The 16,979-nt window shown below is 41.5% G+C and overlaps 1 protein-coding gene across 1 annotated transcript; it reads right to left on the bottom strand.

Annotated features, from left to right (window-relative positions):
- Positions 1 to 5,693: 5,693 nt before the first annotated feature.
- Positions 5,694 to 16,084, bottom strand: mrpl3 (mitochondrial ribosomal protein L3). Its single transcript, XM_085446255.1, has 10 exons — positions 15,847 to 16,084; positions 12,523 to 12,704; positions 12,337 to 12,428; positions 11,286 to 11,384; positions 9,343 to 9,442; positions 9,191 to 9,251; positions 8,833 to 8,944; positions 8,638 to 8,715; positions 8,442 to 8,519; positions 5,694 to 5,922 (listed from the first exon to the last, which is right to left on the bottom strand). The coding sequence occupies exons 1-10, from the start codon at positions 15,921 to 15,923 to the stop codon at positions 5,773 to 5,775; spliced, it is 1,029 nt and encodes a 342-aa protein (XP_085302381.1). The 5' UTR covers positions 15,924 to 16,084; the 3' UTR covers positions 5,694 to 5,772.
- Positions 16,085 to 16,979: the final 895 nt, after the last annotated feature.

Raw genomic sequence — 16,979 nt, 5'->3', positions numbered from 1 at the left:
CATATTTCTGGGTTTGTTTGCTTTTCATGGGATAACAAAGTCGTGAGTTATCAGCAGCCTTACTTACACATCTACACACCTACACGCACAGTATAATGTCACAGATTAACCTCAAAGTCAGGAAAGAAGTTAAATTAACCTCTGAAAATCAACTTTCACTTCCTTCATCAGTCTCCGCTTCCCCTTCTCATTTTCTTTGGTTTTGCAGTGATAATTTTGCAGTAACGTCCCTCCCCCCGCTCTCAGCCCTCTCCCTCGGCTTTCATATTGATTTACTCGACATCCCGTGGTCACATTCTTGTGGCGAAGGTTTCCGGCTGAAAACCGCTGACATTTACCTCCCAGTCTCAACATGGCTCATTTAAGCCCCACAGAAGTGCACACATTTAGGGTACCTGCAGTGGCTGTGAAATGTACAGGATGATGTCAGACATTTTAACAGGGAATGGGCTAACGAACCACTTACCTATATGTGAAAAGCGAGGCAAAAGGCTGAATGCTTTGACGATAAGTCATCTCCTGTATCCGGGCAACCACTCACAGTTTGTGACCCTAATGTTGGAGTTTAGATTTTCACTTTGCTGTAAAAGGAAGAACCGGATGGGTGAAGCATAATTTTTTTCCCCCAATTGTATATTTGGACATTTGATGTTTTTTGAATGCAGCTTATATTTTTTGAATACCATGTATATAGTATAGTATAGTATAGTATAATATAGTATATAGTAGTAATATATATATAGTACTGCAGAACTGTGCAACCCCCCCCCCACCCTTTTCTTTTCCCACATGTCTACAGAAGGAAGGAGATGCTCTGTATCTCATTGTACATGTGTATAGTGACAATAAAAGGAATTCTATTCAATTCTATTTTATTTGTATTTTGTTTTTTGGGATTTTGCCTTTATATTATGTTCTCAGTTAAAATCAAACAGCAACATCTCGAGCTGAGAAACTAAGCCAAGATGGAAGTGCCAGAATCTGCACCTTCTCCAATGGCCACTTGAGACTGACTACAAAAGTGAGTCAATTCCCACAGACTCCAATGTGAAAAAATGTTGAAAACAGAATTCAGTATTCAGCCTGGTTTTGTTAGCTGATAGTTGATAGTCTGTGTCTCTGAGAGAGAGCAAGAGGGAGGGAAAACCCCAACAAAACAGCGTGGCAATAGTTCAGAGGTCACCAGATGATAGCATGGTGGCTGTGTTCATCTTTTATTTACAGTTTTTGGGCAAAATTAGCTAGAACCTTGGGGGTAAAAAAGATGTTCATCTAAGAATATATTGTAACCAATGATGAATTATAATTATTTAATTGTTTTAATTTGTGGCTTTTAAGCAGTATAGTCAGATAATCTTTTGCCAAATATAATTTCCAGCAGTTGTGTTGAACCTTTGGTTTTAATTCCTCTGTAAATCTCTTTCCTGTGATCTGTGGATATTGATGTTTCATCAAAAGTTTCCACTTAAGTTAAAACTACTGCATCTTCTTGTTCTGCGTTTATCTCAGTCCTTGAGACGCAGCAAGACATTTTGCCGTTTCAGAACTGTAGACGAGCTGTAAATGTAAATATTTATTTAATGAACACTAACAAAATCAGCATAAAGGAGAATCTAATTAATAATTAAATTCAAAGTTTTACTTTTATGTAACTGGTTTCTCAACTTAAACTTTCTTAGGATACTGCATTTTGAGTGGTCGAGCACACTGCTAAGGTTTTAACCGATGGCCCACAAAATGCTGAGGCTGTCGGCGTATTCCCTTTGCTACATGTTGACACAGAGTACCAAAATCTCTCTCCACTCTTCCCTTCTGTCTCCATCATTCCTCCATGAATCCTTAAAAAGAATTGAGGGAAACTAAGCAAGGAATGGTGAAAGGCAGTTATAAACACTGCTTTGTGGGATCATAACTGCAACACACACACACACACACGATCACATCTAAAAGCAGGATAGGAACACCTGTGAAGAGGGAAGGCGGGGATACAAAGGATGCACCCTGCTCTCACCCAGTGGTGCTGGAAGGAAGGAACCCAAATTTACCTACACGGGTGGGAATCATCACACACACACACCCCTGAGACCCAGGTGTGCACAACTGGGAGGGGCCCGCACCAGCAGGACCACCAGCAGAGCGGCTTAAAGGGATGTGCGGCGATAATTGTGCATGTGAAATTACTAGCAGGGTGCGTCTCTCTTTCCACATTTAGCCATCAATTCTTATTGGATCAAATTATAATTAACAACACATATACAAATATTTATATTTAGAAGTTCTGCACGACGCTGCCAAATGTAGGCTGAGCAACTGGTGCAGTTTTCTCTCAGTAAATGTGCCAAGGCGTCCATGATACATTGCTCAGATGATTTCCTCTGTAAAGTTCAAATGTCATTTAGATGCATGTATTTGCAGACTAGGATGGTAGCTAGACTATTAGAAAATGATTTTACTGCTCCGTTTCTGTTTAAAAGATTCATTTGTTTTATCCCTGACGCGAGAGCTTATATAAACACTTTTATAATTGCCTGCTGATACAAGCCGGTGTGAAATTGCATTAGCATTCTTTCTTTCCTCTCTTCACTTCTGTTTAGTGACTCTTCACTGCTGTCACTGTAGACTGCTGTAACTGGCTGTCTAACTGAGGCACTTAATGTGCTCAAGAGCCAGCTGTCCCTCAAATAACACACTCAATAATTCATATTGCGCGGCGCACGCCACCACACACATGCGCCTTTGTGCGTGCGTGTTGTTAAGATGCAGGTCAGACCCGGAGTTTGTGTGTAAACTCGGCAAGGAGGCAACAACATAAGTGCTGACCAGTCTAGGAGAGGGAATCTTTGCTCGCTAAGGAGGCATTAAAAGTGTGTGTTTGTGTGTGTGTTTGTGCAAAAGAGATAGTGATGGTCACTTTAGGTGTGTATACAAGGAGAGGCTGTGTGTGTATGTGCGTGTGCCCTCTTTACTAATGGAAATCAGATCTCTCATGTGTTGAGCCAGCAGAAGTAGAGCAGGAGATCCATCATGTCAGACCCGGGTCAAAGTAGCAGGCCAAACCTCCCACACACTCTCCAAGTAATTTCCCCGAAATGTTTAGATTCAGCCAAAACTCAGCTCTTTAATTAACTAATAGATTTGCATTTTGAGATCAGATTCAGGATTGTTACACAGGCAAGAAAACTGGTGAGCGTGGCTGGTCAGAGCACTTAAATATCTACATTTGCAAACTTGCGCTTTTCTCCCCAGCGATAGCTACACTCCTGTACGCTGTTTTAAGAGAGTCGTTGAATAATAAGTCTTGAATCGAGTCCAAATAAAGGCAAAAGTCCTGATTAGCAAAGTGGAATTGAGCACAATTTCTTCATTAGTCAAAGTTACATGCACGGTCAACGACTCTTTCAGCGCTAGTCAATTATAGAAACTATTCTGATTTGAATGAATTACTATTTTTGGTCCCAAGTGATTTTTGGTTATGCATGCCCTCTCAAAACCTAACAGTGCAACTTTCCCACAGTTTTCTGGGATGAATCAAACAAACTTGTAGAAATATCACTCGTGGAATTATTTCGCTGCAGCCCGAGGCCAATCGCATTATTTACTGACAGGTTTTCAGGGCTTGGCTGTCTTTTTTTCTGTCTTTTTTTAAGGTCACATTTTCTACTCATAAGCTAAGTCGTAGTTTAGCAGTAAATCTCAATAAATTCAGGTCCAAGTCATTTTTAAAGTGCTTTCTTGTGAGTGAGAATTCTTGAGAATGATCTATGAAAGAGAAAATACCCATCGAGTGGCAGTTCTATGCCCTCTTAATATCAGGAGTCAGAGGAGAATGGCCAGATTACCTCAAGCAGATTGGAACTAAAATAACCACTTGTTAAAGCCAAAGTACGTCTCTGGATGCACAACACATCGACTTGAAGATGACAGGTTACGGCAGCAGAAGATCACACTGGGTGTCACTCCTGTCACCTTAGAACAAGAAACTGAACCTACAATACACACGGGCTCACCAGAACTTAACAGGAGACTGGAAAACCATTGTTTGGTCTGATGAGTCTCGATTTCTGCTGAAATGTTCAGATGTTAGGGTCAGAGCATGGATGAAAGCATGGATCCATCCCGCCTCGTACGACTGGTTCAGGCTGGAGTTGGTGTAATAGTGTGGATGTTATTTTTTTTGCAACACAGTCCGGGCATATTTATTGACTATTCAAAATACATAATCATATACTGGAGGTCTTTTTTAATACATAAATTCTAATATAGTTTTAATTGGGTTGCTGACTTATTGGACTGCTTACCATGTGAAAAACAGCCTGGTCTTGTTTCACAGGCAAAGCTCTGCATAAACAAGCAGTTTACAGTCCAGCACACCTCCTCAGGTGAAGGAAGAGTCTTGTGAAAGTCAGGGGAGACCGCGGCTTCCCAATCCTGGCCGGACTTCATCGTCTTCTCTTTCTGCTCTGCTGCTTTGACAGGCACCCCACCCTTTTTCTTTCCCTCCCCGCTCTGCTCTCCTCTTGTCCACCCCCACAAAAGCCAGATGATGTGCAGGCTCCACAGAGCAGGACTTTCAAACGATATCATTACCATTTCAAAGAACCTGCCGCTGTCTTACAGACCTACAAGCCGTGGTATGCTATAGCTATTGCCACAAACTGCGTCATCACTTTGTACTGTTTTATAGCTAAATGATGGCCAGCTCCTGCATGTTACACATGTCAGACAGTGGGAGGGCAGTGCAGCGTTGCAATTAGGAAAAAGAAATCGATGCTGTGCGCATCCGCAATTGTTGCAGCGGATCCTGTGAAGCATCGCTGCTTCTTGTCAGTGTTTCAAACAAAAGCCTGTTTTGGTTTTTTTCTGCTGTTGTCAATTACATGGCAGATATGGAGCAGAGAAGGACTACAGGCCTCTGAAGATACACACTAAACAACAGTCAAACAGTTAGGAGGACATGATTTTCATCTGATAACTTGCTACCCACAAAAAGAGGCGTCCACACTGTGCCTAAGGAGCTCCGTTAACCCACAAACAGTCTGCCTCATTTAAATACTGCTGAACACAAACACACAAGCACAGGCTTAAGCACCCAGCAGTTCCTCCTGCAACATTAATGTCCTCATTTATCCTCTTATGCACAAATGTCAACCTTTGTTAGCCTTCATCCCTGCCTCTCCCTCTCTGCCACCTTTAGCTGCCCTCCACTCCTTCACTGGCTCATCCCCACCTAAAAAAAACAAAACAAAAATAAAACTCCTTTGTATTTGCTTCCCTGCTTTATACCCAATTCATTACTTCTCCCATACCAGCCTATTCCTTGCCTCCCGTCTGTATTCCCCTCACTGTTTCACACACTCATTTCCATCCCTCCCTCCTCCTCTGCATAGATATTGCATAGTTCTCCAGCAGGCCTGCCTCACTTCTCCCTTGTTTGTTTCATTGTCTTTTTTTCCTCCCCATTTCTCTCCCTCTCTCTACTTGGGGATCCTCTAGTGACATCATCACTCCTACAGTTACCATGGTTTCTGAGAGGAGAAAAAAACCAAGAGAGATGTAATAACTGTTTGGATCAGACAGACATTCTTTGTGCCAGCGCATCTCTCTCTCACACACACACACACACACACACACACACACACACACACACACACACACACACACACACACACACACAAAGACAAGGCTGGAGAGAATACAAGGAAACACTCTTTTATTACAGGATCAAGGTACAGTTAGCAGGTTTGTGTGAAACAGTTGTGTGTGTGTGAGAGGTCAGGTCAGTGTTAACGATGGCTCTGTGTGAACGAACAAGTCTTCGTCGTACAGGTCTTCGTCCAGGTCACCGTCCTCTTCTGTGAAGTAGGTCGGAAAAGGAGGGTTGAGCAGGGTGGACCTTCTGCTCGGTAGCACGGTGTCTCTTACCTGGAACACATAGAAACACCGCTACTTAATTTTCTTAGTGACTAAAAACTTATTTATGAAGCAAAAATATAAATATATATAAAAAAGCAAAAGTCAGGCTACTGAAGATAACGTTACACGTGCAGTGAGGTGTTTTGTTTTGTGAGCGATCGAGCAGCTTTTTAGTGTGATGGACGAGCTGCACGACGGTATCTGATACGTGATTTAGAGTCTCTTATCTTCTCCTCCAGCCTCCTGAAACCGTGCAAAGACAGACTGGACAAATGCCTCGCGTGGGCTGTCTGCTCCTTGATCTTTAACTGAAACCAACATGGCAGCTTCTCCCGAAACTTTCAAAACTAGTCCCGTAAAATGAAAGCATTTGAGGAGAGTAATAAGCCATGTAGTTATCGAATGGGTCTCCATTCTAGATCAATAATCGCTAGTTTCAAAGTCTCTTCCTCGTTTTTAAAGATGGCCAGTTATTTTGTATCCTCCTGGTTTTTTTTACTTTATGCAAGTAAACACCACGCTACCAGAATGCACGAGCTTTCACAGATGATCATCGAAACATCAGTAACTCATACACAAACGCCATCATCTCAGCTCATGGCAGTGTCCTTCCATGCTTTTTTACTCTGAAAATATCGGGGCGAATGTATTACTAGCTTTAAATTCATTGTTGTTCCTCAGAACATAACTTTTCTCCCCTGGCTCTTCAACCTTTTTTTTTTTAAATTTCACCTAGACTGGAGCTAATACACCGCCGTACAAATTACCTCCTTTAGTCATTTATAATTGGCGGTCGGTCGTGTACTCTGCTTGAAAACAATTTGCTCCACGAGGAGCATTAAATAAATCACGCTTGGAATTATTTCTGACTGACTAGTTGTTCTATTTAGTGTTTACCATCAGTCTCACTGAACCCTGAAACACAGTGTGTATACAGATGTACGAATTGCAATCACAGACTTCGGCACCTGTGCCCATAAAAATCAAAAACTATGCCTTGATCTCCCCTTTAAGATCACGTCATTGTGCACCTTCACATCACTTCTAGTCGCATTCCAACTGCATCCATCCATCAAGAAACCCACTCTTCCTCCGTCACCTCTTCCATCTCATCTGGTGGTACAGTGAGTGATTTCCAAGCCAGCTGAGAAATAAAATCTCTCCAGTGTGTCCTGCGTTTGCCACAAAACTCCCTCCCTGTAGTACAAGCCCGAAATACCTCGTTTAGGAGGCATTCAGGAAGTATTCTAGTAAGATCCCTGAATCACCTCCACTGGCTCAATATCGGCTCTTCAAAGCAACCCTTTGAAGGAAACTTGTTTTTATCGCTTGTATTCGTGATCTCATTCTTTCTGTCACTAACTAGAGGTCACGGCGTTTGGTGAGAGTGGAAACACAGACTGACCGGTAAATCACAGCTTCACTTTTAAGCTCAGCTGTCTTCACCACCACAGACCAGCAGACATTTGCATCACAGCTGGCGATGCACCAAAACATTTGTCAGTCTCCTACTCCACATTCACCTGTGCATGGTTTTTACACACTGGATCTCCCTTAAGTGTGTTACATAAAAGTTTCACTTTAAAACTGTTTTGGTAAAAAGGACAATCATGGGGATCCAGATCTACAAAGTACAGTAGGTGGTGAGCACTGATTGTGCAGATGTGGACAAAAACTTTTCAATGCAATGTGAATGGGCAGATGTTGTCCTCACACACCCCAGCTTGGAAGTCTGCATTGATAGTCTGGCCGCAGATGAACTCATGCAGGTGGTCAGAACGGGATTTCCTCGGAGTGAACAGGAATGCTGAAATGCTCACAGCACTTTGCAGTTGCCAAAATTTAAAATTTCCTGCAGCCACAAAACCTTTTGACAGCACCTTTCCATCCCTCCACCCCCTACTCTCCTGACCCCAACATAGAAACCAGTGTCCTAAGTGATTAATCAAACAGTCAGCACTGAAACCAATAATAAAAATTATCATTAATTGCAGCCAGATTTAATTTAAATTAATAAACCATGACTGGTCCTCATGTACAAAGGGACATTAGGGCCCCTCTGAATGATTAAAAAAAAACAATGAACAAGCATTAATAACCTGCATGTGTGTCCTTTGGGGCTGTATAATCTATAATGAATCCAGGCGTGTGTTTGTGTTGCACACAGCTGAGCTGGGTGAAATGCAACACGCATTTGTATTCATTATCGCTTGTCTGCAAAACAAATAATAGCCTGCATCTATGTTTCAGCAATACACACACACACAAAGCACAACATGCTGAGTATGGAGATGGATGCTTTGGGTAATCCTAACATCGTTAAGGAGCATGCTCCCATTCCCCCACAACACACACACACACACACACACACACACACACACACACACACACACACACACACACACACAGCTGATCCAGCACTGCGTCGATGAAGACTGATCACACACTTGTCTCTGTATGAACACTAAGCATGCTGGGGTTGACCTTCGACTTCACACTCCACTTTGACTGTGTATGATTATATTTACCTTCAGTAAGCAGTTCTTGTGCCCGGGGACAGAGCCGTTAACGTACAGCACATTGTACTTGGTATTGACCCTCCATATCTGGAAGCGGGATAGAGAAGAGGCAGATGAAAGAATATTGAGCTGAAATTGCAGGCAAGGACAACCAAGTTTAAAACTAAGGCTCTTTAAGTTTATGTGTGCGCGTGTGTGTGTGTACCTTCAGTCCATAAGCAGTGATGTAGCTGTTGCCCATTTGGCCGGGCATCTTCTTCCCTTTGAAAACTTTAGCTGGATCCTGGAAGCAGACGATGAATATCACACATGTTCATATTAATGGATTTTGGGGAACCAAATGTTCACGTTTGGCATGGATGAACATCGTAACAAGCGTGTGTGTGTGTGTTTGTCTAACCCCTCCTGGTCCAGAAGCTCCCGGTCTGCGATGAGTTTTGGTTTGGCCGTGGGTGGCTGGTTGACCTTTAAATCCCCATCTCTTCATTACACCTTGAAAACCCTTACCGATTCTACAAACAAACACGCACCACAAAGTTTATTTACACACGCTCAGATTTCCAGATTACTTTTATGTTGACATGTTTCTCCAGAAGGTAACAATATTTAAAAAAGGAAAGAAAAAAGGACAGACATGGAATTTCTTGTAAAGTCAAAAACTGAACTCTCTTCAAAACGTGACGCTGGGAAAGGGTAAGAAGCAGGAACAGGAGCCAAGCAGAGGAGCGCCAATGAGGAGCTGGCAGAACATAACTTACGATTTGCCCGTGACGTCCACATACTGGCCAGGACGGAAATGTGCTGCATACAGAGGAGTGCCTGAACATGCAACAAACAAGCCTGCATTACCAATCACGCACAAAAACCTAATAAGTGATCTTTCTTTGCAAAATTCAATGTCATTTCATACCTGGCTTGATGATGGCACTGTCGGAGACTTTAAAGGCAGTGACTTTCTGCTTTGGAGGCACTCCTGCGTTCCTGAATACCTCCATTTGTTTTTCAGACCTCTGTCAGGCATAGTGACGGAGTGCAAGAGAAAAATAAGAAGCAAGGAAATAAGGTGTTAAAAGAAGTAAATGCAGTAAGAAGCAGCTGGACTTTAGCGTTTTCAAATTAACCACGGGCCTGTTATGACTGTATGGGAGCCAAACACACTCGCACACAAAACGCACTCTAACAAGCGTACGCACACACACTTGGCACTGAGAGTCTTTGACATTTGCTTTCACTCGGCTCGCTCTCATCTTAGCGCCTCCAGTCACTCTAAACTCTCTCTCTCCCCCCTTCTGTTGACTGAAAATCCGTCTGCCAAAGCCTCTCACTCCAACAAACTCTGCTTCTGAATAAAGAGTGATGTGGCTGTGTGAAAAGGATTCAAAAACAACTTCACGCTGGACAAGTGAAATCCTGACACCGGCCCATTGAGCATGTACTGAGGCCCAGAAAAATAAATGACACCCTAATGTATTCGCACTTGTTCCTTTGTTTTTCATTTAAAAGAAGGAACATTTCGAGCATTTTAAAGCCAAAATCCTCCTTAAGAGGAGATTCTTTTTAAACCTGTTTTGTAGGAGGCAGTATATGTTTATCAGCCAGTGATGCTGTCTTGCTTTTCAATTAATCGTATTATTGACTTCTGAGAGCAGTCATGGGGCCTTAAAGTTTATTACACTAGTTGTTACCAGACATAATTGTCATTTAATTTAATTGTTAACAGTTTAATTGATGTTATGCAGCCATCTTCAACCACATGTAGCTGCAGCCCCGACATCATTGTTGAAAACTGTCTGATATAGAGTGAAGAGTGCAGTTATTTAGGAGGAACTCAAGTATAGCTGCTCCTCCACATCGAAAGGAGGCAGGTCCTATGGGGAGAAGGCCACACGGTAGACCCAGGACACACTGGAGTAACTAGGGGGCATTGGTGTTACCCCGGATAAGCTGGAAGATGTGGCTGGGGAGATGGAGGTCTGGGCTCTCTGTTTAGGTTGCTGCCACGGGATAAGCGGAAGAAATTATGGATGGAAGATTTTAACTTCGATTGAGATGGCTGTCATGAATCGTAAAACAATGCGTCATTTGTAATGCGTCATACTTTTCAGCGTTTCTTACCTTTAAACTAGTCTGTTAGTCTACATGTTTCCTTGTTTAGTCGACTAAGAAATGAATCACCATGAAAATCCCTGCTGTGTGTCCTCTTTATGCCATGATGGCAACACATCCGGAAGTGTCAACACACAGTCTAAAGCAAAGTTTAGCGTTCTCTCCCCAGCAGAACACTGCATAGTAATGAGGTGAGTGATGTCACTCATTTACACCCATCTTGTTTATTAATAATGTGTTTGATGGGTGCAAAATACAATCATTGATTGTTAACTGGAATTTCCATATGAAATTACCAATTCATTTCCATTTGGGGGGGAAGGAGATGACAAAGTTATGCATCCATAAAGCTGTCGCACTGATGAAATATAGCGAGAACTAACAAATACGCGTTAGGTCTGTACAGTATGGCTGAGCGATGTTTTCAACTCGTGAGTCAGCTGCATGTGGCACACATCGTTCAGTCGTGGACACTCAACACTTTGACAGGATAAAGTGTTTGGCAGCAGAGGCTGGTGTTGCAATTCAGTACAAACTCAACACTTTATCACCAGCTCAGGCCTCGTGTGAACACTCACCACAGCTTGACAGAATGAAAAAAATATGCTTTGTGAAAAGTACGAAACACTTAACATGAATTGCCGTTTTTAAAGGCCAGTGGCCACCTTTGCAGGATTGTTCTCCGAAAGCATAACCAGCGTGAAGCGCTGTCAAATGCACAAATTCAACCACACTTCTTCTACTTACGTGGAATGGGGACACATTTTTTCCTCCTACAATGAGAGCAGCAGAGTGTCCATCGTATTCTTCTTTGGACAGGTACTTTATTATGTGACAATCCTGCACCTGGAGAAAACAGATGCTGCATTATCAATCAGGTAGACAGCGCTGCCGCTGTACTTAATCTAATAAGAGCCAGGGCCACAGTCGTGATGAACGATGATAGAAATAGATGGTGGAAGAGTCTGGTGCAATATAATAATAACAATCAGCAAAGAGATAAATTCATCAAGATACATTACTGTAACAACAACTTTGCATCATTATGCACATTGTACAGTGTGTGCGATATCTGCACAACTGATGAAGGACATACACCACGTTAAAGTTTCATAACTTCTTTTAAAACCCACCATTTTAACCTGCCCTCCTGCTCTCGTTCCATTTGTTATGACGAGCCTTCAGTTTCAGTTCAGATAAAAACATGAACCCAAAAGCTAAAGTGGTGGGAGTAATTTCAATATTCAACTTGTCATCTTCTCTTTTTTTGTGTAGACCATTAACATTTCAGCTGAAGAGAAAATGACTAACTGTGACTCAAGTGAGTCAGCAGATGGGGATATGAGTTTCTTGATTGCCTTGAATCTCATATTAAAGAGAGGCGATGACAAAATTCAAATATCTGTCCAACTGTTACCACTGACATTTCACTGAAAGTAAAATGCAAGTCGTGATCAATAAAGAGCAAAATGAGCACAAGCAGCCAGTGGTCGCTTCAGTTTACTTTAATGACAGATAAATCGATGGGAATAAAACGTGGTCTGAATAAAGCAAACATTTAGTATCTGCTCCTCACACCTTGCTGTAAAAGAGGACGAGCTTAAATGTAACATCAAAGTCTGAAGGTGAGATTTTGAGTCCTAACTTTGCTATTCTTTCTCTCCACTATATTGAATAATCCAATTCATTAAGTTCTCACATACATAATAAACATAAATGCCCGTTATCACTCCTGAACACCTGAAGACTATCTGCAGCTATTATGGATCAAAGCTAAGCCACAGCGGAAGTGTGATACCTGTAACATGGTGACTACATGTCTTTCGCCTGTTTTCGTCCAGACAGGCACCATCCCCAACTTCACAGCAACTAACCCGACTCTTCGGCTCCCTGGTGAGAGAACAGAGGAAAACGTGCTGAAGTTGCCAAGTGGATGGAAACGAGAACCATAACGAACACGGCTCTAACTAATGGTTGCACCCACCTTCTGTCCACTCATCTCGAGGCCACGGCTCGTCTTTGAGTGGGTTGAGCTTTTCAGCCGTTTGCCGTCTGTATTCCTCTGCCATGCTCTTCCTCATGTACTCCTGGTTGTCCTCTGTTAGGTTTTCCTCAAACCATGTTGTGGTTTTCACTGTCCTGATACAACCAACCAGCAGGGCAGGACTGAAAGAGAAAACAAGCCATGTAACGCCCACAGTTAGAACAACAATGGTCAGACACACTTGCTTCCTAACAACATTACCACAGCCAAATATTTTAAAATAGCAAGAAAATAATCATTTTAATACTGTTATGTTGGTGTATGCTCATATTAAGCAGTAACTGTATTAAGCTTTAAATGACAAGATCTACAAGTAATCCTCTTCCTTCTAGCGTTTGTCCCGCATGGCAGGGTCCGCTTTGCGGCAAATCCGTCTCCATTTGGCACGACCGAGGGCGTCTTCCTTTATTCTATCCATCCACCAGTTCTTCGGCCTGCCACGGGGTCGCTGGCCACCGGGCTCAAGCCTCATTGCAGTTTTTGCCACTGAGCTGTCGCCTGAGCGTAATACGTGTCCGTACCACCGTAGCTGTGCCTTGTGCATTTTCTCCGTGATTGGTGCGATGCCGAGCCGCTTTCTGACGTCTTCATTCATGACTTGGTCCCAATGCGCGAGGCCTTGACACCATCCATACAGGGCAACTGGGCAGACTACAGTCTTGTAAATCTTCACCTTGAGATGGTCTGGCATTCGACAGTTGCATAGCACATCCGTCACTTGACGCCACTTCATCCATGCGGCATTGACCCCAGCTTGCACGTCTGGAAGAATATCCCCGTCGCCACTGATCATCGATCCCAAGTACTTGAATCGGTCGGCCTTCTTCAGGTCTTCCCGTCGATGTTAATGGTGCCATCAGTTTGGGGACAAGCTTCCATGTACTTGATCTTCTTGACGTTGAGTCTCAAACCATGATCGGCCAGGTGCATCTCATGGTTTGAGACTCAACATCCATGAGTCTCAAACCATGAGACGCGACAAGATATACAAGTAATCCCTGTAAGGAAAAAAGACCCTCAGGCTTCAGATTGCCCTAAACACTCAATTTTCCCCACACTTGGCCCTGTACGATTTCAGCAATAGCACATATCCCTAATAAAGTCATCTCAGGCAATCAGCACTAACTCTGAGCATAAACGTCCCACCCTATGCCACTGAAAAATCATTTTAAGTTTCAGTTTAATTTCTGAATCACTATCTCAATTTGATAACTCAAGATTTCAAGTTATTTCCTCAGAGGTTTGCATTAATAAGCTGAAATTTTTGGAAAACCCCAAACTCTGACTTATGAATGCTAAAAAAAAATAAAAACCTTTTAGTGGCAGAAAAAAAATGTCCACCTGTCTTCTGCTCAGACTTTCTGTTTATGAGCTGCAGCCAACAAGAAGAAAGCTGGTTTAAGGAAAAAAGAACTAAATGACTTGCTTCTGACAATGGATGAACTGGGACAGCACCAAAGCCCAGTACATACAAAACAATGATTCATTCAAAGCTTCTCTGATAGAAATAGGTCCACAATAGATCCACATTAATGCACTGAAAATCCTTAAAGCACCACTGGATAATCTACACTGAAATTTGCCTCACTGCTTCAGATCTCAAACTACTCATCAATTTTAGTTTACTTAGCTAAAAAAACACAACAAAAAACACTCATCAGTCTGCTGCTGCAGTGAGTCGGGTCATTGCAGTGTCCTTGCTGATGCATTAACAAACAGGTCCGGACATTTACATAGACAGTTTGAGAATATCAAGTGTCACATGGGACTGAGTGAAGCCTGGTGGCTCGTTGTTAGTTCAAAGTATTCTTGCCTGCCTGCAGAGGGACATCAATATTCCTGATCTGCAGTGTTACAGGTTAATGTGCAACTGTAATGATGAAATCTGTCTCTAACAGTCATAAAAGACTTTTGTTCCCAAATTCAGCAATCACATAACATAGCTATTAATCAAAAAAGGTATATTTTTACAGAAGGTCTTCTTGAAACCTGCACTTTCATAGGAAAAAAGGACAAAAGCAAAATGAAGAGGCTTATAGCATCATACAGAATAAAGGAAATGTTGATATTTCCTTAAACTTTGCTTTTTGGTATTAAATATAATATTTCAAACAAAGGTTGGTATCAGACATCTTTGTTAACCACTGCTAAATAACCAGACTCTTGATATTTATCTATAAATAAGATTACTTTATTCCTCTGGCACATAAGGAGGAACGAATACCAAGATATCACAAAAAAACAAAAACAAACAAACAAACAGTACAATAGCTGTATTACCTAGAAATTCCCTGCTCTGTAAAGTAGGCAGGTGTCTCTATTGACATGTTTCTGTTTATTGGGGTTTAATTTCAGGTGATGGCAGTTATGGCAGTTGTGGCAGAGGTGGTGAGGAGGTCCTTAAGTATGGATGTCATACATATTCTACGTTGTGTGTGTGTGTGTGTGTGTGTGTGTGTGTGTGTGTGTGTGTGTGTGTGTGTTAGAAAAAATCGCTGTCTGAATGCTTGTGTGACTGGGTGAATATTATTTGTAATATGAAACGCATTGAGTGCTCAACATGAGCAAAAAGGCGCTACAGGAGCGTCACAAAAGTAAAATACTGAGGATATTAATACTTTAACTTCATACAGAGAGTGAATTTAGTGTTTTTACAACTACAAAACTAACATTTTAACTACTGATTTTATCTATTGTTCTGATTTTATCTGTTTTGATTTTATATACTGTTTTGTTTGTTTGTTTGTTTGTTAATTAGTTAGTTAGTTAGCTTGTTTTAATCAATTTTAAATCATGCTTTTTATTTGTTTTTGTTTCTAATGTCTCCGTAAAACACTTTGAATCACCTTGTTGCTGAATTGTGCTATACAAATAAACTTGCCTTGCCTTACAATGTTGATGAATATGTTACTGTACTGGCTGGGACTGTGGAGTAATTTTATGCTCTCTATAACAACCGCTCATTATCAAGCATGTCATGTAGAGCATTAAAGATGGGAAAAGACTACTTTATAAACCATTAAGTGAAAGTCAAACAGTATGTTAGATCAAACGGGGGAATCTCAGAAACGACAGGAGATGATAAATCTCATTCCTCTACTAGGAACAGAGGCGGTTTATTACGTTACTATTTTAAAGAGACAAACTCGAGATATTAAGCTTAAAGCTTATGAAATTGCAAAATTAAACAGCAATGTCACCCTGTGGTGTCCAAGCTTCAAACTGCAGCTTATGTTAGCATGGCTAGCCCGTTAGCATCCTTACCGTTCTGCTGTTGCACGAGGAGGGATGACACGAGTACCCCGCAGAAGAAAAAGAAACCGGCAGGTCGACGCGGCCATTGCGCTCTCTAAACTACACACTTATACATATAGAATTAAACCTACAGAAGGATGACAAGCCTTCACTGAGGACTCTCATACACGCCTTAGTTTTCTGTGTAAATGTCACCCTGCATACTTCCGGTGCTCAATCATAACAGCTCCGTAGAACCGGTGCTCAGGGCAAAGGTTCCGCTCATGGCAGCCATCCTAACGGGATAACACAATAAACAGGGGCGTATCCAGATTAATTGTTATTTATTTATTTTATTTGGGTGGCAAGTGGAAAAAACAAGTATTCAGGCTTCAAGTAAAATTAAAAGTTATGTTAAAGTAGCTAAAGTAACCATACAGTGCCATTTATATACTGTATTTATTATTGGATCATAATTATTTATCCTTGACTAACTGTCCAGAGTGTAGCCCGCCTCTCGCAGTCTGACAGCTGAGATAGGCTTGAAGTTGATAGTCATGAAACCAAAACCAAACCAATCTGTGCTATAGATGAGGACTATGAAGGAAATGAATGGATGGATAATTACTGATTCACTGATATGTGGATATCTCTTTAATATCCCACCTGTTGAAGAATGAACATGAACACAGGACAAAATAATAATAATAAAGATAATTTTTTTTTAAATGCTAAATTTCACTTTCACCTTACATAGTTGTTCAGTTATGCTAGCAGGTTTTGTCTAGTTTTCATTTAAATGTTGATGTTCAGTGAAGTGCAAAAATATCAAATAATAATAATAATAATAATAATAATAATAATTATTATTATTATTATTATTATAATTATTATTATTAGTAGTAGTAGCAGTATTGCTACTTGTTATAATTCAGGTCAGCTAAAGTACTAGACTAGACATTTTTAAGTGGTTACTTTCAGAAGCCAATACCACAGTTGTTGTTGATTGTCCATGGCTGCAGACTCCCTGGTTAAGAGCGGAGCTGAACCGCTGCTGTTTGTCATTCCCGTGCTGTCTTTTCCAGATTTCCTGTCTTACTTCACTGGAAGTCTAACAGACAGGCAAAATGCCAAGGAAAAAAGAAGTTTTTATGTGACTCCTA

Source organism: Copadichromis virginalis, linkage group LG22 (assembly GCF_057382275.1).
Source record: "Copadichromis virginalis isolate Kocher_CV1m ecotype Utaka linkage group LG22, C_Virginalis_male_GT1.1, whole genome shotgun sequence".
Taxonomy (NCBI): domain Eukaryota; kingdom Metazoa; phylum Chordata; class Actinopteri; order Cichliformes; family Cichlidae; genus Copadichromis; species Copadichromis virginalis.
Note: the sequence above shows the minus strand (reverse complement) of the source record. Positions and strands in the feature narration are given on the sequence as shown.

Bases quoted from the DNA above. Each gene is read 5' to 3' on its own strand.
- mrpl3 (XM_085446255.1), bottom strand. From the start codon at position 15,923: ATGGCCGCGTCGACCTGCCGGTTTCTTTTTCTTCTGCGGGGTACTCGT. The intron at 12,429-12,522 runs GTGGGTGCAACC...TTCTCTCACCAG, and splicing joins TCGAGATGAGTGGACAGAAG to GGAGCCGAAGAGTCGGGTTA. The intron at 9,443-11,285 runs GTAAGTAGAAGA...TATGCCTGACAG, and splicing joins AAAATGTGTCCCCATTCCAC to AGGTCTGAAAAACAAATGGA.